The 26,622-nt window shown below is 35.8% G+C and overlaps 2 protein-coding genes across 3 annotated transcripts; one reads left to right on the top strand and one right to left on the bottom strand.

The window, feature by feature from the left end:
• The first annotated feature begins 597 nt into the window (after nucleotides 1-597).
• Nucleotides 598-11,611, top strand: scamp5a (secretory carrier membrane protein 5a). Its single transcript, XM_032581707.1, has 7 exons — nucleotides 598-807; nucleotides 2,261-2,343; nucleotides 2,460-2,579; nucleotides 4,761-4,917; nucleotides 5,004-5,105; nucleotides 6,503-6,620; nucleotides 7,499-11,611. Exons 2-7 carry the CDS (start codon nucleotides 2,337-2,339, stop codon nucleotides 7,685-7,687), a joined length of 693 nt encoding a protein of 230 aa, XP_032437598.1. The 5' UTR covers nucleotides 598-807; nucleotides 2,261-2,336; the 3' UTR covers nucleotides 7,688-11,611.
• An 898-nt stretch (nucleotides 11,612-12,509) lies between these two features.
• LOC116731831 (ubiquitin-conjugating enzyme E2 Q2-like) lies at nucleotides 12,510-25,914 on the bottom strand. Of its 2 annotated transcripts, none has more exons than XM_032581696.1 (13): nucleotides 25,661-25,914; nucleotides 19,553-19,657; nucleotides 18,566-18,688; nucleotides 18,429-18,485; nucleotides 18,176-18,325; nucleotides 17,306-17,390; nucleotides 17,158-17,218; nucleotides 16,984-17,074; nucleotides 16,835-16,893; nucleotides 16,704-16,752; nucleotides 16,516-16,611; nucleotides 15,019-15,085; nucleotides 12,510-14,939 (listed from the first exon to the last, which is right to left on the bottom strand). In XM_032581696.1, the coding sequence occupies exons 1-13, from the start codon at nucleotides 25,817-25,819 to the stop codon at nucleotides 14,908-14,910; spliced, it is 1,134 nt and encodes a 377-aa protein (XP_032437587.1). In that variant the 5' UTR covers nucleotides 25,820-25,914; the 3' UTR covers nucleotides 12,510-14,907. The 2 variants fall into 2 exon arrangements, with proteins under 2 accessions (XP_032437587.1, XP_032437581.1); XM_032581690.1 differs by having other exon boundaries at nucleotides 18,176-18,328; nucleotides 25,661-25,913.
• Nucleotides 25,915-26,622: the final 708 nt, after the last annotated feature.

Raw genomic sequence — 26,622 nt, 5'->3', positions numbered from 1 at the left:
TGATAAAATGTTAGTTCGGTCCTTGCTGGGGATATTTCACTCAATTTACATCATAAATTACAAGCGTGATAAATTAGAAGAGCTCTTTAGCATTGACAGTGTGGGAGTCATTTTATATTGATAATTACATTCAGATAACGTCATCATTTAGAATCCCCAATTAACCAGACATGTAGACATTTTTGACCTTATACAAATTTGAAAACTTCAGAATTATTTTCATCTTATAATAGTTGTTTGGAAGCAACCTATTCTGGATTTTTCAGGTTTGAATACATTTGATGTCGATGCCATATTTATTATATGCTGTTAATAAATATAATAATAATTATATATATATATATATATATATATATATATATATATATATATATATATATATATATATATATATATATATATATTAAGAAATAGCTTCCGGATTGGTAGCCAATCAGAGCAGACTCTTGTTTTCGACATTATGGATGAAATCTAAAAGGGGCGGGGCTTGGGCGAACATTCCTGCTTTCTGATTGGTCATGTGGGCCGCAGCAAATCCCGTCTCGTCGGGGTACAACGCAAAAAACGGAGGGGGAGGGGGGGGTTGTTCGTTAAAAAAAGAAAAAGACCACACGTCACGTGACCACTCCTGACTCCCAGCCCCATCATTTGAGGAATAACGGCCTCCATAGATCCTATATATGTTTTTCTAAACAGCAAATTCCTCCTTTCAGCAGCGCGTATTGTCGGAGGGGAGAAAAAGAATCATAGGATGCAATTTAAAGAAAAGGGAGGATTATAGCATTGTTCTTGGATTGTAAACGGGAGGTAAGACGTTTTAAATCAATGCATTTTCATTCATTGGACACCTAGCTTGCAAAGAGGGCGGAAGGAAAAACAGTATGATGAGATGGAGCGGATTGTGGCTGCTGTGTGAAAACCCTGGAGGTGTGTAGGCAGTTTACTGCTGGAGCTGCGCCTCGTCTGGATGATGAGGATGAAGAAGAAGCAGCGGCGGCAGCAGCAGCAATAGTAGCATCACCGAGGCACCGTGACTCACACAGGCTGAAGGACGCTCCTGTATCCGCTGTGATCACGATGCACCGCGTCCTGCTGCTGCATCACCGCCACCCACTGAAATATTTTACATTTTACATCATTATGGCAAAAATAAATTTAAAAAATCACCTTCAAGCAGGGCGTTTTGTGACAGATTAAGCTGTTTATCTATCGGGGATGAATGTGTCCTTCATACTTGAATCACAAATGCACAGTCAACGATGGTTACTAACAGAAAAATAATGTAAGAGGAGTTTATTATCACCAATTATATAAAGTTTATCAGTCATATGTGATAAATATAGTGGATTCTATACGTACCTATTCTGATTTATGTGCATTTAAAGCATCCGGACAGGGCCATACTGTGCCTTAAACATAGCTGTAATGTCCACAAAATGTATCTATTTCTGCAGGATTTGGGCAGAGAATCCAAAAATTGTACCTAAGTAAGAGTAGTACTACTTCAACAACATATTTTTACTCAAGTAAAAGTACAAAGCAGCCATTCAAGAAGTTACTCTAAGAGTAAAAAAGTATTTAGTAAAAAAGTACTCATGTGCTGAGTAGCTGATCAAATTATCTATCATTTAATATTTAAAAATATGTAAATACATAATCAGACAGACCGAACATATAAAGTTAAATGGAAATGTCGGTATTTTAAGACCAAAGTGACAATAATTCATATAAGTAGCAAAAATAACAAAATCTGATTTGGAAAATTTTTACAAATAGTTTTCTTTCAATTTAAAACTTATGAAACTTTGAGAAAAACTGCAGGTGTGTGTGTCTGTGCCTGGTGAATGTTTGGATAAAACATCTTTGTTTTTCATTCAATGGGTAGAAATTCCAGAAATTTTACCCAAATAAGAGAAGAAATACTTCATAATAAAATTATTTAAGTAAAAATAAAAAGTACAGCGTAGTAAAAATACTCTTAAAAGTATTCCCCTCACCCCCAAAATGTTACTCATGTAAATGTAATTGAATAAATATAACTAGTTACAACCAACTCTGTATTTCTGTTTATTCAAACAGAATAAACACTTAGCTTTATTCAAACAGAAATAAAACCAAATGTTTTAGTCAGATTAGTGCCATTTTCTTTTTCTTTTCTTCTTTGCAGTCAAATCGTTGCACTAATTAAAATTTTGATCGACAGGAAAGAAGCTGTGGCCTCTGTAGCCTTGGTGACGTTAATGAAACTCTTCTTCTACAGTTTCAGTTCTGACGGCCGCTCAGATTGAAGTTTCTGCATCTGTTTGGAAAGTGGAGGAAAACACTGAACAGTGATCATGGCTGGTAAGCTTTACCGCTTTTGAGTCACTCAGATACACAAAGCGTTTCCCATTTATTTTTTAAATAAATAATTCATTCATTCATTAGTGATTCATGCTTACTTTTCCTGTGTATGCCAGAAAACAACTTCCCTCCCTTGCCAAGATTCATCCCCCTCAAGCCATGTTTTTACCAGGACTTCAATGAAATCCCAGAACAACGGCGCTCCATGTGCAAGAGGCTCTACTACCTCTGGATCTGTGAGTGGACCTTCCCTGCATGGGAAGAATAGTGAATATTTTGCTCTCTGTTGTTTACAAAAGCACCAGTTTGCCTGCCTTCAGGTCAGTCACAAAGCTAAACTGTGTTATGGTTGTTTCCTTATGCCATGTTATGTTGTTTACCAAAATTACATTGATATATATAAAAATAACAACTTAAATGATTAAATAGGCTAAGTGACGCATGTTCTGTTCCTTTATTATTTTGACTAAAAAGATAAAATAAGAAATGGGAGGAATTTATTAAAATGACAATTGGCATTTATCTTAAAAATACTGCATTCAGGCAAAATGGTAAATATCTCTGTGTTTTTGTTGTTGAAAATTTTGATTATCTTTATTAACGATTATATATTAATTATGAATCAATTATGTATGATTTTCTAAAGTGTCCCAAAAAAGTATTTCATGTGCCGTTTTCCACATCAAAACCACAAAGTGCAATGAATTTTTATTTTATTTTATCTGATAAGCCAACACAAAATAGCAGCATTGATGTGAAGTAGACATAAATACAAACCTCGATACAATACTATTTACAATACAATTTTATTTATTTAAAAACAACACAGTTGGCCAAAGCACTAAAACAAATTAATCCAACAAAAAAGCAAAGCAATAATTAAGACATTAAAGAAAACACATGCAAAAAAAAAAAGATTTAAGAAAACATTTAATCAATTCATGTGCATTCGCATTAAGCCCCGTTCCCTCTGATACGTCTAAATAAAATCCAACTCATTGGCAGAAAGTAGTTTAATTAGTGAATAGAACCAACATTTTTGTAGTTTAAAGGGAATCTATTATGCGAAACTCGCTCATTTTGTACCTGTGGCACATCTAAAACCTGCAGGACCTACCAGGAACTCCGGCCCTTGAGGACTGGAGTTTGACACCTGTGACTTTTTTTCAGCGAAAACACCTGAAGCACCAATCGCTGATGGAGTGAACAGCGAGTTCTGCCTCAGCCCCGTCTCTTTTCCTAAGCACTGCATTCAGTAAAAATTAATCAAGCTTTAATGTTGGAACCAATAGGAAAATTCAACTGCAGTAGCCATCATTCAACCCAAAGAGGGCAGCACTGAGACAGCGTGAAGTCAAACACTGTACTGCAGAATTAAGCAAATTTTAAGGAACAATTTACAGTTTATCTGGGAAAAAAGATTTGTTGTTTGATTTTAAAGGGGACCTTTATTAAAAAAATCCAGCATTTTGCATGTTTTTTTTTCTGTACTTCTATTTGTGTTTCTACTGTTTCTACAATCAGCCCAAGTGCTTAAAAAACCACACAGCCATTTTTTGGCAATGAGTGAATGTTTTTTGGTGTCTGGAAAATGAGCCGTTTCAAAAACGTTATGAATATAAGGTCACAAATCAGCAGGCACTGCCCGTTACCTAGCAACCCCAGCCAAGCTCAGCCCGTCACCTAGCAACCCAAGCTGAGTTCCAACATGTTTGGACAGCTCCAAAAACGTGTTACTTAAAATTGAAAAGAGAAAGGACGTTAAGAAGAAAGTCTAATGTTTTTACACATCAGAATAAAATAAAGTCTGGACTTTATCAGGTTCTAGAATCCGACAAATCTGACCTCAATTGTCCAAAATTCACAATATGGTCCAACCTGACAAAGGTCAAGGAAAAATGGAAGTGGTGTATGTGAAGCATACTGTTCTGAAAATGTTGACCCAACCCCCTTATAACAACAATGTCTCCTTGTGTGCATGACCCAATTTCACCAAAGCTGTTAGACAGTTGGCCCACATTTGACTCTGGTGTGCTTTGGTATTCAGAAGAGTTCCTGGTCAAGCTTTACCAGGAGTATATTTGTAAATCCTGCTGCCATATTCCCTTCAAATATTTTAGCAAACTGTGTTTTTTCTAAGTAATTGGCCATGAACTTTAACATTTAAAATGCTCACTGAAGCCTGGAGATTTTAAGACACTCTTGGCTCTAAACTTGAGGTAAATTACAGCTACATCCACTCCAGCGAAGACTAGCAGTTCCAGTTAGCTCAAGTTTTCCCACACTTATTTAACATAAACTAGGAGCAGAGACAGAATGATCCGGAGAGCGTTAAAGGAATCCACAGTGATTAAATCCTGCTGCACGATGAACCAGCTGATGGGTTTTGCTGCTCTGTGTCTCTGGGATGCTGACAGTGAACTCTGCCACGCTAGCCGTTAACCTGATAGGCTGCCTGGCCTGGATGTGTGGAGGTGGAGGAGCAACCAACTTTGGCATGGCCTTCCTGTGGCTCATACTCTTCACTCCATGTTCCTATGTGTGCTGGTTCAGGCCCATCTACAAGGCATTTAAGTAAGCATGCCTCTCTTTCAGCATGCACACAGTTTTAAATAGTTTTAGCTGTATCATTTATTCTGTCAATAATTGTCTCTCTGCAGGACCGACAGCTCTTTCAACTTCATGGCTTTCTTTTTCGTCTTCATGGCTCAGGTGGTGATAAGTATCATCCAGACTGTTGGCATCCCAGGTTGGGGGGTCTGGTAAGAGCTTCCAGTGTTTTATTAACTTTTACACTGTACAGTGCAGTGAAAAAGTATTCACTTCAGTACAGATTTATTCTATTTTCACTTCGTTTCTTCTTGACTCACTTAAATGTTTCAGGTCTTGATGCAAATTTTAATACCAGACAAAGATAGTCTGACCTAGGGCAAAAAAAAGCAGTTTTGAAAATATTACATTTCTTAATAAATATAACATTTTTGGATGTTTTTATAATTCCAACTGCTTCTATAAACAGCACAAGCGCTTAAAAAAACCTACAAGGCCATTCTCTGGCAATAAGTTTATGTTTTTTGTTGTCTGGAAAATGAGCCGATTGTTAAGTCACATTTCATGGGTATTGTGCCGTTACCTAGCAACCCCAGCCTAGCCCAGCACAGTTACCTAGCAACCCTAAAGGAGCTCCAGCAGGTTTGGTCATCTGCTTTTACTGCATGACCAGAACCTTGTTCTAACCTGCTTCACGTTGTCAGACAGGTTCTAATCATGCAGCTTTGGGGTTAATAAAGCCAGAGTGTGGTTTATATTAGTAAGTATAAACCAGTATAATTATTGTTATACTTTTATGTTTCAACCCTGACCAGATTCATTTGAAGGTGACTTATTATGCTTCCCTGAGTAGGGTAGAATAGGTCTATGGCTTTACAGAACATGTTTGTTACATTTTTTTGCACAAAATTATTCTTAGATAATCAGATTTTAGTCTGGTCAGTTCTGCCTATTTCCTTTCAGAAGGAGCTGTTTTAGGGCATCTTGTCACTTTAAATTCAAATATACTGCTTCTGGCCACGCCCCCCAAGTCAACGTTTACACTCACATGTGAAAATGGCTGCAAAGACTCAGCTGTACATGTTTGAAAAGCAGAAGTAGAGCCTCCTGCACAATCAACAAGAATGCAGCAAGTCGCTTCTGAACGACAATAAAACACTTGTCTTCTCCAGCAGCCATTGTGCAGCGCATACAACGGTAAAACCAGCTGACCAAACGTGCCAGAGCTCCGTTTTGGTTACTAGGTAACGGGCTGGGCTTTGCTGGAGTTGCTAGGTAGCAATTTCCAAATGTTTTTGAAACAGCTCATTTTCCAGACACTAAAAAACATTAACTTATTGCCAAAAAACGGCTAGATGGTTTTATAAGCGCTGCTAGAAGCAGCAGAAATCCAAATGGAAGTACAAAAACATGCAAAATATAAATTGTACTAAATATGTCCCCTTTAAATGTTGAATTTTTTTGGTAAATGATCCTTCTCAGGTTCTTTTGGGTGTGATGTATAGCGTCGTTAAACTGAGTCGTTAGATGAAAGCGCTGTTTGTCATGCATGCCATGATTTTACGCTACTGTCGTATGTGACTCAGGATCTGATTGTGGTTCTCCTCAGCGGCTGGCTGGCCACCATCACCTTCTTTAGCACCAACATTGGCTCCGCTGTGGTGATGCTGATTCCCACCGTCATGTTCACTGCCGTGGCTGTGCTCTCATTCGTTGCCCTTACCAAGGTGATCATTACGCTTTCCTTTGGGTGAATCAGGAAGTGTTTCTTGATCTGAGTTGGGTTTTGCCTTTCAGTCGCGGCCCTTAAATTTGGTTTATTGTATATTATTAGTGCACACTTTGTTTTGTTTTTAACAAGAGGTTCAATTTCAGTTTGAGTAGTGGTTAATTTATCTTTTATTCTCTTATTCTTTTACCAGTATGGTTTAGAGCTGTGGATTTTGTACTTTTTATTCTTTAGTTCTGAGTCCTCTTTCTGTAAAAAATTAGATTTTCTGTTTTAATCTTGTCTATTTATTGTACAGTTTTGGCTTGATAACTGCTGTGATGGTGTTTTTGGTTTTTTTTTTTACGAAAATTGCCTTGTTGTGAATCTATGCTCCAGTTAACAATATAATCAATTACTAGAATAGTAAAAAATAATTTCAATCATCGATTAATCAAGATTAATCGGATGAATCGGATTAATCGATTTAGCCCTACTTAAAAGCAAAACGTGTATATATTTTTGTACAGTTTTGTTTTAACTTACTGCTTTGAATATGTTATTTTTTTCAGAAAATGGCCTTGTTTTGAGTCTATACTTCAGTTAACAATTGCTAAATTAGTTAACAATTAAGCACAATTAATTGGATTAATTTTCTCAGCCCTACTTAGTATAATGGTAATTTATTTTTTGTATAATTTTGGCTTAATTACTGCTCTGAGGATGTTTTTTTTCAGCAAATTGCCTTTTTTTGTGTCTTTAAACTCCACTTAACGATTAATCGATTAACAAATTAGTTAACAAGTTTTTCAATAATCAATTAATCACAATTAATCTGAATAATCGTTTCAGCTCTAGTTTAGGCAGTGATTAATTCTCATGGTCTCCTTTTTCCAGGTCCACAACTTCTACCGTGGCAGCGGTGGGAGTCTGGGTAAAGCCCAGGAGGAGTGGGCCACGGGGGCCTGGAAGAACCCACACGTCCAGCAAGCCGCCCAGCAGGCGGCTATGGGAGCTGCACAGGGAGCCATGGAGCAGAACCAGTACTCAGCGGCTCCCACCTACAACTACGACGACCCAATGTAGGACAGACGGGCCGGCCGGAGGAGTGGAGAGGGAGAGCTAAAAAAGGAACAATTATGAACACAACTAAGAATTAGGTGCCCTTCATTTTAATGCAGGACAGGCTCATTTTATAGGTAGAAAAATGTAGGGAAAAAGGAGACAGAAACGTACTTTTAAGCAAATTTAAAAGTTTTAGAAAGTTCACTCTTAGATCAACAAATTGTTGTTATTGTTTTGCTGCTCACCATGTGTGTTGATTTCCTCCAGTCTGATATGGCTTAAAGAAATCCCCTGAGGTGTCTATTTAATTCATCCAGGTCCCATCATGTGTTGCAGCACTCAAAGTCACAAATTGACATTTCCTGTTTGATTTTGAATCCTCTTTGTGTTGCTACAAGGAGTAGCAGCTAGTTTCTCAGCTAATACTCATTGGCTAGCATCAAAATATTAAGAGAACTTGTTAGAAAAATCTCTAATTTGAGGGCTAGTTTAGGAAAAGTATAAACATTCATTAGCAGCTTCCTAGCTAGCTAGCTGCTAGCACTTGTATGATATAATGGCTCCCTAACTGTTTGACAGCTTCTTTGCTTGCTACTAGCCATTATACAACTAGCTAGCTAGCTAGGTATATAAGCCGGCCAGTTAGCTTATATAGCTAGCTAGCTGTATAAGCTAACTAGCAGTATAAAAATATATCTGACTCTGTTTGAATGCAACAAAGATGTTACAATCAACCCCAATTCTGTTTATTGCATCTTAAAACAGGACTTTAGGTTAAATGTAGTAAGTTTTCCAGGAGTCAAAGTCATTATTCTACCTTCTCATTTTGCCGCTATGCTAGGCTCATCTGCTAGCGGTAACATCAAATCTACAGCTGAAGCTACAGTTTAATCATGAGGGATTTTTTTTTTGTCAAATATTACGAAATGTTCACTGGGTGATAGATTCAGACAAATATGTTGTCACCTCTGGTAAAGATGTGTTAAAACCTTGTTATAAATGCATCTGTCATTGCAGCAGAATAATCCCACAAGAGAAAAGTTCAATCCAAACTTTATTTTGAGTGTATTTATTTGATGTAAAAAAAAAATGTTAGGAAGTAATTGTTAAATTTCTGACCGGTCAACCAACAGATGTTGGGCACAGGGCAAGAAAAAGGTTCTGCCAAGACGACGTAGACAGAAATGATTCAACAATTTAGAGAGAAAAATTTCAGGCTTTACGAAACTAATTTACATAAAAATGTCAAAATTAGCACAAAAATATAATAATAAAAACCTAAATAACATTTTTAGACAGTTTATCAGCTAAAAAAAGTTGATTTGGAGTTAGCTGCTTTTCCATTGGCGATATGATCACACAGATTAGAATTGTGGAAATAAATATGCATAATGGAAAGAAGGCAATTTCGAAAAACCGTATGTTTTTCGATATGAGGTTGAAAGGATGAAATTTTGCATCACACAAGACAAGTCATATGATCAACAGCCGAATGTTACTTCTGGCAGAAATGACAAAGAAGATGACAGGAAGTGGAAAGAGAACGAGGGCACAGCAGGTTATTAAACCATTTACTACATAAACAAATGGATTCACTCGTGATTTTAATTGCGTTTCTTATTTAATGGAAACACAGCAGCTGCAAAATTAAACATTTTTTGACATGAGCGAAAAATCAACAGTTTGGGGCACATTTGCAATGGAAACACGGCTTCTTTAAGTCAAATGTAAACAAATCAAATGCTTCCAGCTAAAGAATTAAAGCAGTGCATCTTCAATACACACATTTATTTCTTAATATTATTTTATTTTCCAAACTGAACAGTAATCATGTTGAAAGTTAGATTTCTAACATATTGAAAACTTGATTTATTTGAAGGCCTTCACATCTTTACCAATGTTACCAATTAATTTACCCTCTTCTGTTTAATCAAGTTTATTGTTCTGGGACCTGTTTTGTTTTAAGATTATTCGATATTTTCTACATTCTCAGGTAAGGTGCGATAGCCGTTTTTAAGCCTGTAAAAACTTCAAGCTTTTTGGATTTTTTTTTTGTTTGTTTTATTACCCCAGCTTACCCATATTGGAGTGTTTGGTTATAAATGTGTTGATTTTGGTTCAGTGTTTAGGGTTTTTATTGGATAAACATTCCAAATCAATGTTGTACAGGGGAAGAATGGAGGAAAACCAAAACTACAGTTAAAAGAAAGACACAAAAATGGTAAATTATGGTAATATTTGTTGTAGGTGCTCAGAGTGATGGATGTTTCCCTCCCGTCTTTGGCATATTCTTCCATTAACCCCCTACATGTGGATGCTTGTGAACTTCAGGCCTTACATTAGTGCGTCATCTTGTGGCTGTTGGTGTTATTCCATGAATTAATGTAAAATAAGATAGAATATTAAATTGAAAGTCAATTATTTCCACTTAAGACTGAAGACAAGGTGTGAGATTTGGTGAATTTTCCAGCCGGAAAATTTCAGACTAGTGTAATTTGTTTTGTTTTTGAGAACTTCCTCAGCATTCAGTAGACGGTTATTACGGTAAAATAAAGTATTTCGCTTGACAAAGCTGTGAAGATGTATAACTAAATGGTCATTATTTCAAAAATCTGTGGGTCGTCTTGTCCCGTTGTGATGATGTGGTTTTTAATAAGCTCTGTTTTTACTTTTCTTGTTTTTGTTTTGTATCCACCGCTGTTTTTCCTGTGTATTTCGGGTAACGTGAGGTCGAGACTGAAGCACATGCTCATTGAGTCCCTTCCATGGCTGTGGTGAAGTGTTGCTCAAACTATAATTATTTGAAAGTTGTTTTTTCATTTAAACCTGCAGTATGTAACTTTTATTTAAAAAATATTTTTTTCACATATTTGTTGAAAAAATTGATCTTCTTTGTGTTCTCCTAATGCTAACTAGAAACAACCAATCAGAGTTAGGAGGCGGGTCTTAGTGCTGTCAATCATCCTCTCGCTAGTTAGCATAGCCACTGTTGAAGGCGGAAAAACGGTTTCCCTGTAATAATGAGTTGTTTCTCCACCATTGGGACATTTAAGAGCCAGTACATAAGCTTGATTGACATCTCTAACCCCCCTTCCTTGCTCTGATTGGTTGTATTTGTGCGTTTTGTCGGATAGTAAAGGATCTGATTGAGAAGGTGGAGGAGTTTGATCTTTTCACAGATTATCTCTTATTCATACTGTCAAGACATGGTGGCATTTTTAACAAATATGTAAAAAAAAAGCTACATATATATATATATATATATATATATGTAAATTTAAATAAAAATTAAATACTGCAGCTTTAATTAAATGTTTGTGCTGGGTTTCCTGTGTTGAAATTACAGTGAAGCAATACGTCCTTATATAATCAACAGAATCTAGTCAGGTTCAGCACAAACTGGCTTCTTTTTAAGTTCCTGGCTTTATTATAGAGTATTATGAAACACAAAACAGGCTTGATTATTGAATTTACAACTTTTTTTCACCAGCAGAGGCACATAAAGTAGTTATTACTGTAAAGGACACTACACATCTGCTTTTTTCCCTCCTGTACAGTAAATGTAAAACATTGCTCAGACATATGCAGTTCCTGGGATTGGTGTGAATTTATTGTTTTCCAGTAGCTGCTGGTCCTTGGACAGATGTCACTCTGCATTTCGTGTCACAGTATCAAAGCCTCTGGAAGCCATTTTCCATGTTTCCCACCTTTACTGTACTGTATGTTGTATGAAATGTATTATCATATATTCTATCATAGGTAGTCCTGAATATATCATGTGGTAAATATTTGCCACATTCAGTAGGAACATGCTGTATTTAGATGAAATAAATGTTTGAGGAGGCTGTGTCTCCATAAGTGACGTAAATGAGGAATAACATTTTTGTGTATTACTTTTGTATTATTTGGTCTTACCCTGATAGAAATTAAATAGTTCTTGTTGCAGCCTGTTTTGTTCTTTTTCACTTATTACAGCTGATTTTTTAAAAAATACCTGGTTAATTTAAATTCTCTTTAAAAAAAACAACAACAAACATTTACTATATTTCTTGTTCTGGATAAAAATGGCTAAAAATAATGAAAATATTGGTGATTCACTTGAATATAAAAATGTATTCTTTTTGTATTTTATGTGATCTTGTTTTGAAAATCCAGCTTGTGCAGCCTTACAGAAATTTGCCTCCGAACCTCAATGACAAAGTTTTAAATTAGTTTTAAATAAAAATTTTATTGATTTTTATTTTTTTTTTTACTGAAAGGGATTTTTATTTTTGTGCCTAAATCACCTTTTGGCCAAAAAAAAAGAAGAAAAAAGTGATGATTTTTGAGGGAAAAAAAAATCCATAAATGACTTTTAGGACAATATAGTATGTTAAACATATAGTTAAAAAAATATCTCATAACTTATAGTTTCCTTACTTTTGATATTATTTCACATTTATTTACTTTTATATATTTTAACATTAAGTATTAAGGGTGTCAGAAATGTTAAAATATATAATCTAATGCAGCATTTTAAAACTTTTGAGAAATTTCTGAGGCTTGTCGTTTTTGCTAATTAGTTTTATCTTGTGCATTTAAATACACAATTACAGTTCTGAGGAAAAAAGTATTTACCCCTAAAAGTTTTCTTGTTTTTTCTTTTTTTGCTACACGTTTTAAATGAACAAATGCAAGGAGATTATTTAACTAAACTCAACTGTTTTCATACAGACTAAAAAAAATGTTACGTATTGATGATGCTTAGCTATCTGGATATCTGTTATATTTCTGTTTTTTTGTTTTATTAAATACAGTTCTAATTTATCATGACTCAAATTTTAAAAACATCAGAAGACATCAAATATTTTAAAATTCTTTATTCATAAACTTGATGCAAGTTTACAAATTGCTGTACACGGTCAAAATATCTTCAAATGGAAACTGAAAAATAAACAGAAAGTGGGGCGAGCCAAAAGCAAGATTCAATCGTCTCTGTTGGCGATTCAAACAAATTCAAAATTCAACGACAATCGAGAGAAAACGGATGTTTCCAAACACACAGTCCAGGTTGGGACGCAGGAGAAGTGATCACTTCCTGTCCGTCAGCCTCCTTTAACATCTCCTGTGATCAGCCTTTCGGCTTGTTTTAGGAGGCACTCTCCCAGATGAATGTAGACTTTGCAGCTAAAGTTGTTGGTAAAAATGCCAAAAAGATTCATGGTGTGAATATCCTGGTGAAAAACTCTCCCCCAAACAAATGCAACAACAGGATGTGGAGCGAGGTTTTTTTTTTTTTTTTTTTTTTTTTGTCTCTCTGACCTAAAAATATGAACCTCGCATGTTCCTATAGCGATTCTCCAAGACCAGCTATGCAAATGACCTGGAAACATTTGATTGCACACAAAAACTGGGAGTAAACAAAAGCAAATATTACAGTGGATATCGAAGAAGAGGTACGTCATGCTACAGAAATCCTCACGCTCCTTCCGTCAGCGTCTTCAACTGAATTAAAGACAAAAATAATTGTTTTTCTAAAATATTTAGTTTCTTTTTGTTCAGCCAGAAAACCAGATAACCCAACACAAATATGCACGAACCTTTGCGTAAGAGTCGCTGATTACCTGAGTTGCCTTTAAGACATACTTTTACAGATAGTATTAGCAAATAAACTGCAAAAGAACCATCAGATTGAGTTACAGTGTGTGTAACCGGAGGGTAAAATGTTTGAGTTTCATCAAGATTTTTAGATTTACGTCAGATTACCAACCCCTCTCTGATTCTAATATAAAAAAAAACATTTTATGTAACATTCTGGAGACAAAAAGGGTTCTGGAAACAGAAAAGCTGAAACTAACTGACAAAGGTGTGGCTATTAAACAGGAAACCGAAATGTTTTAATAGAAAAAGTAATAAAAAGATCAGAAGAAACTGGTAATAAATGGTTCAGTTTTAGATTTTGCAAACTAGTTTTTCATTTCTGAAGACGTTTAGTGCACTTGAAAGTTCACTTTGAGTTTTTATGGCTTTAATCTGGGCACAATCTGTTAGACTGTATAAAAGTCAACAGGCTCAAACAGCAATAAGAGCTAAAACATGTTTAAATAGAGGATAATTTGAGGTCTCTGTGCTTAAATGTCAGATTTAAGCATTTAATGCCCACTTTCAGCTTTTACCAACAACAAATAAGTCAAACACCACCAGGAAATGTAAACAAAATGGTTTGTTTACTGTGAATGTTTAGGTAAAAAATGATCTAGAATAGCTTATTTGGTGATTTAGGGAGGAACTTTCTGAAGAGTAAAACGAAAGAGAGATTAAAATGTTTTGGTTAACTCTACACTGAATTAAGGGTGGACTCATTTAATAGCCACACTTTGTTGGGGGGCGAAAAAAACAACAACAAAAATCTTCAGTTGTCTACACAGAGCCGATTCCAGGTCAAAGAAAAAGATGCGAATGAAAACATGCTGCCAATTCTGAGCTGAAAAAATGAAACGTCCACCAGCACTTTGAGGGGCGAGAACAGAAACAAGGCAAAACGTAAAATATCATCACATGTAATCTTCCTATTCGGCTGATCTTCGTTCAGAAACACTGAAGCTTTTTTATTCTACACTTCATACATTTTGAAAAGTGGAGCAGTTCTTCTCGGCTTTAAGATACGCTCCCAACATCTTTTATTGTCCTAGGCTGTTCAAATAACAACAACAACAAAAAAAAAGAAGTTTTCAAACAATGTCTAAAAACAATATATGCATTTATGTACCTGTTAATTTCAAAAGAAAAGAAAAACAAAAAAAATCAAATCAAATCACAGTTAATTTAAAAACTGGTGCAATGAGGTGCCACTTCAAGAGCTTCGGTTTTGATCTTTTTTTAAAAAAAGAAAAACGTCATTTAGACAAGAGGGAAACTGACTGTGGGGCTCCACTTCGCCAAAGCAGCTAAAGAAAAAGTATTTCCTCACATCTAAAGGAAGAAAAAAATTTTTTTTTCTCCTTCCCCAACACAAAAGAGAACATTTAGAAAACGGGACGAGCGATGCCCTCGCCTTCTCACTGAAGCTCCGAGGGAAGGAGAGAAGGGAACAAAACGAAACCAGTTTAGTTTTTCCAGGAGAATACTTATCAAATGAGGCAGCGAGATGGTTTCTGTGAGAAAGATGATATATTCCCAGCAAGTCAGAGAGGGAAAATATTCTGAATAAAACAAGGTGACCCAAAGATGACGCGTTCCCAGTGCATAGAGGTGGCAGCTCCTTATCCGTCCTCTTTAGGTGGTGTGTACCAGCCTGGAACAACAGCAGCAAAAGAAAAGAAAAGATTGGTGGTGGAACTTTTTAAAAACTAATTAAGACTTTTTTAACATACCGTTCTTTTCATGAATCTGCACCAGCGATTTGTACGACTGTTGTGCTCTGGCAAGATTGTACTGGTTCTAAAGCACAAATGACAAAAATTAAAACTCACACATGTTCATCCTGCTTTTGTCACATAATTGCAAACTGATTGTTTTTTTTCTGTGATAGACAAACTCAAATTAATGCATCATTGTGAATTAGGAGGAAAATCAAACCACCATGTTTTAGGCCTAGTCCAAACATAGCCGGACATCTGGGAAAACTAATATATTTTTATGAGTTTTGGCTTTTCATCCACATGAAAACTCTTTTTTAAATTGTCAAAAGAATTATTTATAAAAACTACAGCAGGACAATAAATCAATAACAATATATATTGAGATAGAGACGTGATCAGTATCAATAGCCAATACATCTGACAGAATATTCAATAATTTCACTGAGCTTAGATCCACAACCGCATGGCATTCTGGGGGAAGTAGGCTTTAGAGGAAAGATTTCAGTTGCTCAACCTTTCATGGTGAGCTAAGCAAAGTTGGTGGAATCAACTCACTCACTCTTTGGTTGCCTAGCAACGACCAGTTCAGTCATTTGCGCAGCAGCAGTTTCAGTTGCTTAAAAAGAAAACGTAGTGGAGTGAAAACTGAGGATAAAACCGGAATGATCGCACCATCCGCTTGGCAGCATCTCACATATTAAAAACAAAAAATCTAATCAGTAATTATCAATATGAAACGCTGATATTGTGATATGTTTTCCAGCCATATTGTCCAGCTCTAATAAAAACTCCACACAAAAGTGAAGATTTGAGAAAACTCCATACCTGCGTCAACATGATTCCCAAAAGGCGTTGTGTTGTGATTTATTAATTTTAGATTTTAATACGCTGCAATTCAACTAATCTCTCTGTCCACACCTATGACCATCATGAGGCCATGCTTGATTCCTAACTGGAAGTTGTGGTTTTTCTGGAGCAATCTGATTGGCTGACAGGTTTTAGCTTTGTGCTACACTGCCCCCTATAGGTTTGGCATGTTTAAAACAACCCTGAGTGGCAGATTTCTGTGGGTTCATGTGGATGAAAACATTTCTAAAACTGATCCTGTGTACGGTATTATTTTTTTAAACAATGTGGGTAAGATATTTGTTTTTACAAAGCCCAGGCTATGTTTAAATGAAGTTTTGAATGTTTGGCTGCTGCTGGAGAACAAACTGACCACATTTCCTCGCTCCACTAATTTCTTCTACTGCTCTCCAACCTGCATTATTTGCCGTTATTTGAACTCTTAGCTTTACGATTTCCTCTCCATAGAAGAGGTCTGGCGTTCTGTTGGGTTCTGGGTTTCTTTAAGAGACAACTAGGCATCGTTTGATAACTGGGTTTAATTTGAATGTATGTAATATACTGAATTAAATCCCCACATACTGGATGTTGACTGTTTAAAAATGAACAACTTGAAGGTCCAAAACTTTGTTTTTAGGACACTGAATCATGATGACACCGTACCTTATTGGCTCCAAACTGCACTCTGGCTTTGCCTTTAACCAGAGTTGCATTTATCTGCATAATAACAGATTCTATTGAATAGGCACTGCTCCAGCCCTAAAAGCACACACACATATAAATAAATGAATACAGCTCTCTAACCACCAGAGATGAAACTTATAGACACTGTAAGAGATTTGTGAACATACCTGTTTTGTGAGAAGTTCCATGCACAACGCTCCTCCTCCTAGAACATAGCTGAAAACAAACATCATTCATGGTTTTAATTAATGAATACTTTGTCAAGGCATGAACAGCATAACTATAACAGTACACTTACCCTCCAGAAAGCACGGGAGAGACAACCCGTACAAAAGGAGGGTCAAAAGGAAAATTATCCTGTCAGGCAGCAGAGAAAAAGGTCAGTTGTGAGAAAACATTTCCACCCTTCTCCCACTAAGAAAATACAAATGTTTCCTCCTGACTCACTTTATAAGAGAAATTGAGCAGAATGAAGTCCACTCCTTCCTTTTCTTTTAAAACCTGTAAGTCGCTATGCAATGGACTATCTGGATCTACCCTGAACAGAATCAGATCCAGCAGATTAGAGAAGCTTATCAGAGACAGATCAGTTTCAAACAACAAGCCGAAGGTAGAACTTACTTCCTTAACTTGACGTGCCATTCATAAAGGCTGTCATTGACTAGTTCGACTGAATAAATACCTGAGAAATTAGCAGGAAAAAAATTCATTCACCTTCTTCAATGTGTTAGAGTTAAAGCTACAGGGAGTGAATGATAGGTGACCTTACCGGTCTTGTAACTCTGCGACCTGTAGATCTCCCTGAGTTCCTTCATTAAGCGATCCGAGGCTTGAACTGAACCAGAAACGGCACCCTGCAATTTAATTAAGTATCTAATTAAAGAGTTTCAACATGGACAGATATGCAGTTCTTAGATATTAACCCCAGAAAGGAGATTACCCTGTCTGAGTACAATCAGAGTTATTATTAGAGGTGGGAAGATCACTCAAAAACTGTACTCAAGTAAGAGTAGAACCTCTTCAACATGTTTTTACTTAAATACAAGCAATTACTCAAGGTAGAGTAACTCACTCTTTCTGTGGTTGCCTAGCAACAACCTGCTGAGTGACTGCCACAGCAGCAGTTCAACGTTTTTGGCACTGTGCTTCATAACTGCTTAAAAATAAACAACGGTGTGGAGCGAAAACTGTGGATAAAACTGGAAAATCCCACCCCCACCGGTTTGGTAGTATTTCATATATTTTAAAATAAAAATTAAAAAAAACTCATCAATAATTATCGCTATCGACTGGTATGTAACGCTTCTATCATGATAACTTTTTCAGCCATATTGTCCAGCCGTACAAAATCAGGCGAAAGAGAAATTTCTTTCATTATAAAACTTTAACAGGAATTGCAGTTGTTTGTCTGGTGAATCTTTGGTTAAAACATAATTATTCTCCATTCAGTGAAGTCACTCACATTTGGTCGAGTATCTAGGAATTTTGCTCAAGTAGGAGTAGTGATAATTCATAATAAAATTACTCAAGTACAGCGTAGAGTACATTTTTTTTCCCAAAAAATATTCAGGTAAATGTAACATTTAGCCAGTTACTGGTTTGGTTCTGATAAAGTAAAAACGACAGACGAGGATCTTACATTCAAGTGATCTTGTCTCTGATTTTTACGTATTTTTTCCAAGATGGCCAGGTTTTCTTTCTCTATTCCGTCATCTTCTGACTTTTTACCCTCTGGGGGTTCCTCTTCTTTCATGTCGTAATGGTCCAGGTCTTGGTCCAGATCTATGTCCTGCTGCGACAGATTACAGCATTGAAACTAAGTTAGAAAATTAAATTAACTGGGTAAGACGGCGTCTCATAATGCGAATTTGATCAGAAGCGTTTATAGGAACCTCTCCCATTTCCTCCTCCTCTTCCTCTTCAGATGTCACCTCATCTGTTGGCCCATGCTGTTGCAGAGTAAAATAATGCGAGTCAACAAACTGAATTTCTGATTTTGACAAACACGGCTCTCGTTTTCTGAGCCCACCTTGCGCTCTTGTGTGATCGGGCAAGCAGGTAGAGGCTGGTCCAGCATTTCCACATCTGGATGCTGTGGCAGATTGTAAAGCCGACAGAGATCACAAATAAGCCGCTTCAATTGCTGAAGAAGCTGGAAAGTAAAAAAATATAACAGGCTATTAATACATGGAAAATAACTGAAATCAGTTTATTTATAAAGCGCCAATTCACAACAAAGGTCGTCATAGGGGACTTTATAAATAACCAGTGTTTAGTGTTAAAATTGGGAGGATACATAGCAACATTTGTTAATAAAAACATTCCAAGATGTTATTAAAGGGGCTGTATTGTGGCCCACAGTGCCATTTTATGGCAGAATAAAGTAACTATGTTAACTTCAGTTGTTAGAAAAATTATGTATATCAAATATGACTTAAAAGAAATTTTACGTTGTAATTCAACGCCTTTAAATTGGGCCTCTGTCTCTTTAAAAACTTTCTTTTTGAACCTCTGCCTTCAGAAAGTTATCACAACATCACTCCTCTATTAACCCTTTAACAAAGTTTTCACCAGCATTTCCCTGAGAAGTAGCTCCTATAATGAGCTCAGCAGGTGTGCAGTGCCACCAGGCGCCAATTGCTGCTGGCTAGTCTGAAGGAGTTGAGTGGGGGGATCATGTGGGATGAGTGCTCTGTAATGTCGAAACTCTGACGCTTGGAAACTGCAGTTCTGAGGAGGAGCTGCACCTCGAAGGCGGGGCTAGGTCCACCAAGGTGTTTTGCACAGGTAAATGGTTTCCATGGAGATCAATGGATTTCTCAAACATGAATGAAAGAATCAGGGCAACTCTCCAGGTATGTTTTTGATGAGGGAATTACAGTAAATCAAAAAAGTTAATTGTTGTTAATATCACCCCTCTAAGCTGTGATCTTAGTACCTTTACACAGAATGAATGTGAACCAAACTGCAGATGAAAATGTGAAATTCATTTTGCCCCTGATAGGAGGCAACGTACCAACGTGCTGCCTTTCCTAACATCCTCCAGGCGCTCCAATACTTCAGCCAGGCTGGGATCATCAGAGTCAACAAACCATATCGGGGACGTTGATGGGTACGATTCCTGTAAGAGAGGCAATAAGGGACAAATTTAGAGGCTGTTGGTCATTTCACCCCTCCATTGATGCGAATTTTGCAATTTTGGCCGTGCAATTCCAGACTTTTCAGGTATGAAAAAGTCATCTGCTATTGGACATTTCATGAAGGGATTGAGAATGTTAATAGTTTATTCTTGTTCTGTTACATTAAACATTGCTGGACGATAAATTGTCCCTGAAGTTATTGTTTTAATATTGTTGCTTTAAGACCATTTTAAAGCAATATAACTGGGATCACAATGCAAAAGCACTTTCTCATCAATAAACCTTAAATTCTAACAAACATTTAACACTGGAACTGGAAGACATTTTAAATATCCAAAATAAATAAAACAACAAAAACAACTAAAAAAAATTAATTTGAGGTCTTTGTAAACAAAATTGTCCTTCAAAAAAAGGCCTGGTGGAGACCAAAACCCCAAACTGGAAAGTTTTATCATCCAGTTTAATGTATTTCTAATATTGTATATAAAAAAGCCTGATTTTTTTTTTAAAATTACAGTTTGTGTCATTTTCTTTATCCAATTAAACATCATAATAATGGATAGATTATTAATAATAATAATAATAATAATAGTATATTTTACTTATAGGCACCTTTCTTGACAAAATAAAATCAATTAATAGACAACAGTAAAAGAACAAAATAAACCGAATAGAAAGAGCAGAAAGCATCAGATAGAAAAAGCAGTAGATAGCAGCAAGTTACTAAAATATTCATTAGTTGCATTCCTAGTTTAAATATCACTGAACAATAAAAGCTACCAGCAGGATATCAAACATTTTAATAAATCGGGAGCCATAATCTGTCCCATTTCTTTGCCCGAGTCAGAGTCATAATCAACAGAAACAAAGCATATCATGTCTTCATTCTTAATTTTGTCAGAATTATAACCTCAGGGGTCGTTTTTGTTCTTTTTCACACTTAAAAATGAAAAAATTAAGACTTCTGACTGCAAACAAAAACACGACAAGAGTTCAGATGTTGCACTCATCACTGCCCAGTTGAGTCTCTGCATAGCATCGCAGGACATTATGGTAGGCTATTATTGGGTTATAATACCAGGGGATTTTTCAAACCGTTTCCGTAACAGTTTTAAACCACAAGAAAGCGAAGCTGGAGAATTATTAACTATGAACGTGGATATCATACAGATATAAAATAGTGTATAAATTGTTCTATTTTGTTTTGTTATTGAATTTTCTTCGAGGATAAGTGTCCAGTTTCAATTTTATTGTGTGCTTTTCAGAGACCAAAATTGTGATTTGAAGTAAAGATGGTGACATTTACATAAAACTAGTCAAGGTTTATTTCAAACCAAATGTTCCAGCCCACGTAGCCACCCACTGAACGAGAGGAATTCGGCCTCAGTGTGATGTAGAGAAATAACACCTCCAGCATGAATGACAAGAGGCTCCAACGCTGCAATTAGATCTGTAGTTTCAGCAAACTTCTGTTTACGCTGGGCGAGAAAAAGCTTCAGGCTGAATGTGAAGATGTCACCTTAAACCCTGAAACAACGCTACACTGGCTATAAACGATGTCAATTTATACGTCTAATCCAGATTAAATGTAGAGATAAAAACTGCAGAGCAACAAGAGTTAAAAATTGACTGATCTGAAATATATCTTTTAACAAAGCTTAAAAGTTCTGTTATTTTTTAACAAAACACCAGAATGATGTGGAGAAACAACAACAGCTATGACTGTTTTGAGGTTTAATTTGTTCAACAGAGTTTCATCTTGAGTCAGCGTGCCTGAATGCTTTGTGTTTGACAGGAAACTGACCGACGCGTTCTTAAAAAGTTGACATGGTTCAGCGAGAATTCAAAGCTCAAATGTTTCAAAGAACGGATGAAATTAAACTGTTTAACACAGTGGTGACCAAATATGTACTAAAACTGGCAAATCAAAACTACTGGCAGGTCACAAAATTCACTAAATTTAAACTTTTTCTTTTACATGTTCAATAATAAACATGTTTTTTTAGTGAAATCTGAATATCACTACAGATCCACAACAAAAGAAGGGCATCAGACTGTTGTCTTGTTAAAAGTAAAAACAAAGATTGTTTTCTTACCTATTTTTCAAACTTAGAGGTTTTGCCCAGCTGATGGTGCCTGTAATTGAGATTTTCTGCATTGATTATGAATATGGGTATAAATATCTAAGGTTTTTGTTTTTTTGTGTTGACTTTGGGGAGCTGAGGTGGGTTTGTTGTTTAAGTTTTATTTTTTATTTAATTTTCTTTTTCGTTTAGTTGATAAAGCAGCAAAAAAAGGGACTAGAATTGGTGCATTGTAATTTTTTATGCATCATTTCATCAGTATTAAGTGTATTTATAGCTGTATATGTATAACTAGAATTGTTTATTGCCATTTATTTGTTCTGATTGGCTCAAATATTTTTAATAAAAAGAAAAACTGACAATTCAAAGATTTTTGGGGTCATGAATTGTTTTTGGTTTTGTTGGCAAAATTGTTGCCATTCTTAACTTGCAGTGAGGACTTTTAAAAAATAATTTAAAGGGCCACAGATGGCCCACAGCCCACACTTTGGACATCCCTGTTGTAGAACAATGACTAAATCACCTTAAATTGAATACTTCAGCCTGTTGAAAGTTTTACAGCTTAAATATTTCACACAAGGCCTGTTAAATGATCAAATTACAGATGAAAATAATTAATGTTGCACTTTGTTCAGCTTAGAGGATCATAAATTTAGAATTGAACACAAAAGACGTCTGCAACATCTGCAAGTTCAGAGCTTGATTTTAAAGTGAGCCTTACTTTTCAGTCTTGAGTACAACTTACTATCTATTTAGTCTCACATCAAACATGAATTCAGCCCACAGTTTTCACAATTACGCAAACGTTTGTTCTACATGTATGTGGTTTAAAGCGCTGTCGATAATCAACGGAAAAGGAAAACACGAGATTGAAATAGGTCACAACATGCCTCCTGTAACAAAAACGATTAAATTCAGTGAAAGTGGCAGGAAGCTTTTAATAATTTTGGGGCTTGTCTCCATATTTTTGGTGACAATTTAATTTCCTGTAATTAGATAAATAATAACAGCCTTCAGTAAGTCAGCCCCTTTTTTTGCAAACCCCCATGCATTAAGTATTCTTGCAGATTTGCCAAGCTGTAAATATGATGACATTGTTATCAAGACTCACACAATTATTACAGAAAATATTACAGTTACATTTCTGTTTTATTATCCTCCCATACATTTACTACATAAAGCATAAGAAAGGAAACATCTTAAACATTTTGCTGCTTGTTTGGGATCAAATAATATCCGTAGTTCGACTTAAAAGGCAGACTGGTCGTATTTTGCTGGCTTAAGAGTTAAAATAATGTTGCCAGAATCGTGCAGGAGCACTTCTGACAGCATAACTGGAACCAATCTGAAGAAACATCAGATCACTGAAGGTTTTATAGACTGAGCATCTCATATGATTGAGAAAAATCTGAGCAGTTCAACACGAACAGCCTTGAACGACTTTAGGTTTGGACAATGCAGAGTAAAGCTATTATCGTAATATCTCTTGGTGCAGAATCAACACCGCTGAGAACTGCTTGGGCTGCGATCTCACAATTAGGAAGCAACAAAGAACTTAATCAGAAAGAGATTGAAATCAGCTAATTTAACCTAAAACAAAACCAATATCAGTATCAACCAAAAACACCCAGAATGGTTAATGTGTAATAGTTTTTATGTGTTTTATTCTGATGTTTTTATATGATTTGTTTAGCCATTTGGTCAGTTTTAATGTTGTATAAGTGCTTATAAATAAAGTTGGTTTTATTTATATCAGGTCATTTTAAATGTAGACTCATTACTCTGTGTGCTAACACTAATAAATCTGATTATGCTAAATCTCAGAGCATTAGGAAATGTTTCAAAGTGTCATTAAGATGTTTTGCTAGACATTAAGAAGTATTTCCTCATATATGGGAGACTATAAGACGAATATTTTGAATGGACTTGAGATCCTAAATTGTGTTAATGAATGTTATTCCAAAAACCCATATGTGCTTTTTCTTATTCTGTATTTATTTTTGTATGGCTGAATTGATTAGGTCTTAATTTTGACAGCCTATGTTAATGTCAAAATTAAATAAAGTTATGAAGCTGATTACATTTTAATTAAACTGAGGGTTTTCAGGCTTGTGGCTCTTTCGACCTTGCAGCCAAATCAGAAAGGTTTTAATTATAAAAATCATTAAAATGGTGGGTTTTAGAAGTTCCATTGTGTGTTTTCATGCAAAATCAGAATAAAATATTCACAACAAAAGGGAGCCAGAAGGACAAGACTTTTAAAATGAATCTTTTTTTTAACTTTAAACTATTTCTGCATATTATTTTTTAGTGGTATATGAATCTTTTGTTTTCAATATTTATGAAAACGGTTCACTCAGCTAGCCCCTCTTCGTCTTCATACAAAATAAAGTTTTTTTTTAATCATCTGAAAAAGTTAAATGACTCTCTTTGTTTTAAAATCTAAAAACAGAAATAAATTTAGTTTTTTACCTGCTTTAGACTCATTTTTCTCTGCAGCAGCAAAGAGAAAATGTGGCTCCGAATTAGAATTGGACAGTTCATAATTCAATATTTAGTTATGTCCTTTCTTTTCTAATTTAATTTTCTTTCTTGTATTTAATTTGTTTCATCTTGTTTAATTCACACCTGTGTTTTTAAACTTGAAATTCTTTTATTATCTGGTACACAAAATGTGCTACACAAATACATTTGCCAAATATAGTTTTATGCATCCAATTGTCTTAATTAAAAATAAGAATAATAATTTCGTGTAATATATATAGTTTTGTCCCCTAACATATCCAATTTTTAACTATAGTAAGAAACTGTAATAGTTATGCAATTGTGCAAACATTTACCTCTGGGGCCTCCCAGCAAACCTGGTCTAACACAAACCAAAGCTCCACCTTTTCCTTTCAACAGCCTCGTTATTTAACGAGCCCATTGTGCACCAAAACCACACAATTGAGATGCATCTACCTGTGATCTCAAAACAAGACTGTTACCCCCCAAAACCCAGGTGAAAGATGAACTGCGTGTGCGTATTTGTGCAGAGAAACAAGGATGTGGTCAGGATGTCAGAGAGCTTCTTCATCTGTGCTACCTGAAGCATACAAAAAAAACAAATGCTGTAACAACGGGGACATCCAGCTCTTACACCTGTCATCTACACTTATAGGATTTTAAGCGCTTTTAGTTTGAAAATGACTAAAAACCATAATAATATACGGGGAAATGGGACATAATAACTGGTGACGTGCTAGGAGACACGTTCTTTGTGTCCTAAAATAAATACACCCAGAAAATAATTCATTAAACATGTGTGTGGCATCTAACCGTTTCCATAAAATGTTACGGTGTTAAAGTAACATAGCCGTGCCAAAAGTTGGCTAATAGGATCAGTCTATTTACTGGGAAGGTAGGAAACAACATTCCATTAAACCGCTTCTGGACGTTACGTCTGCTTACGACGTATTCGTTAAAAATGTTTTCCAAAATCCTCTTACAAGGAGGGAGGCTTTTGTAACAAAAGTAGCTCGTTTATTAATCAAACTAAATCAATTTCTATTAAAATAAAGTTGGAATGTGTTGTATTTGAGATGGTAACGCAGTTATTTTTGGCTAACAGGCAAGCTAGCGTTACTTTCAGTTAATATGCTAGCAAAAAAGCTACCGCAGCGTCGTTACTACCAAACGTTTTGGTGGCATTCTGTGCATTTAAAAAGTGAATTCAACTATTTCACGGCATTATCTTCGTCTTACAACGCGTCGAATAATTTAATTATATATCGCCAAATGTAAAAACTAAATAAATTAAAAAAGCGAACACCAAACTCGCAGTTTGTAAACACGGTTGGTTCGGAGGAGTGATTCGGTTTCCAGATGATAGTCAGGTCGCTAGCCTGGCCTCAAACTCACCGTGATGTTGCAATGGATGATCAGCAGCTTCTCTCTTGTGACGTTGAATTGGCAACTTAGTTCGTCGGGTTTCCAGTCTATTATTCGAAACCGCTCGTGATTTGGGTCAAAAATCGACTCCAGAAACTTCAGCTCGGCCTTCAGCCCCGAAACCGACATCTTCTGCTCATCTCAGAGCACCAGGCCGCTGGCGGAGGGGAAGTCAGGGCGGAATGCGACCGCGCAGTGGAGTCGGTTCTTCGGATCTCGCATGTTAGCGTGAGAACAACAACAAAGAGCCGGAGACTGAGCTGAAAACCATCAATAAGTTGCGCATTATCCCACAGACTTTACGCATTATTTTAGCAAAAATAATTTTAGGCAATTTCAAAAATATATATATATAATTTGTCTGTTCTAGGAGTCGTATTTATTCAAATGACAGCTTAGTAAAAATAATAACAGTAATAATAAAACATTATACAATGAAATACAATAGATAAAACTTTAAAGTTCAATTTATTGTTTTAATCCAATATAGACATATTATGTTTCCCACCGTCCAAAAACATTGACTGTTAGGCAGGGCCGGATTTACAAAGATGTCGGCCCCTTAGCTGGAGTCAATTTTGGTGCCCAAGCTATGGAGGCCCAAAATGGACATAATTAAAAATGAGTGCGTTTTTGTCAAGAAATGTAAATATTTTCTTTTGCATTTTCCTTAAATATGCATTTTTGTCAAGAAATTTATATATTTTATTTTGTCCTTTCCTTATACAAGCATTTGTTCTTTTTATCTTTTTATCATCTCCCTTTTTTACTGTGGAAAAGTAAAATCATGCAAATGAGGAGGGTAGATTCTTAAGGCTTCAACTTCTGCCTATTGGTTGGTTACTCTACTTGGCTTCAACAAATTACACAGACAAATCTTCTATTTGTATTAATAACAATTCCTTGGTTGCAGCTAATGGAAACATGGCATT

The sequence above is a fragment of the Xiphophorus hellerii genome, chromosome 2 (assembly GCF_003331165.1).
Source record: "Xiphophorus hellerii strain 12219 chromosome 2, Xiphophorus_hellerii-4.1, whole genome shotgun sequence".
NCBI lineage: Eukaryota > Metazoa > Chordata > Actinopteri > Cyprinodontiformes > Poeciliidae > Xiphophorus > Xiphophorus hellerii.
This window is presented reverse-complemented; position numbering and strand designations above follow the sequence as displayed.

Excerpts from the sequence above, each read along its gene's own strand:
- LOC116731831 (XM_032581690.1), bottom strand. The coding sequence starts at position 25,819 with ATGTCGGTTTCGGGGCTGAAGGCCGAGCTGAAGTTTCTGGAGTCGATT. Across the intron at positions 18,329-18,428 it reads AGGAGGAGGAAATGGGAGAG|CAGGACATAGATCTGGACCA; the intron begins GTTCCTATAAAC and ends AATCTGTCGCAG. Across the intron at positions 17,219-17,305 it reads GTCGCAGAGTTACAAGACCG|GTATTTATTCAGTCGAACTA; the intron begins GTAAGGTCACCT and ends CTAATTTCTCAG.
- scamp5a (XM_032581707.1), top strand. Across the intron at positions 2,580-4,760 it reads GCTCTACTACCTCTGGATCT|TGAACTCTGCCACGCTAGCC; the intron begins GTGAGTGGACCT and ends GGATGCTGACAG. Across the intron at positions 6,621-7,498 it reads CATTCGTTGCCCTTACCAAG|GTCCACAACTTCTACCGTGG; the intron begins GTGATCATTACG and ends TCCTTTTTCCAG.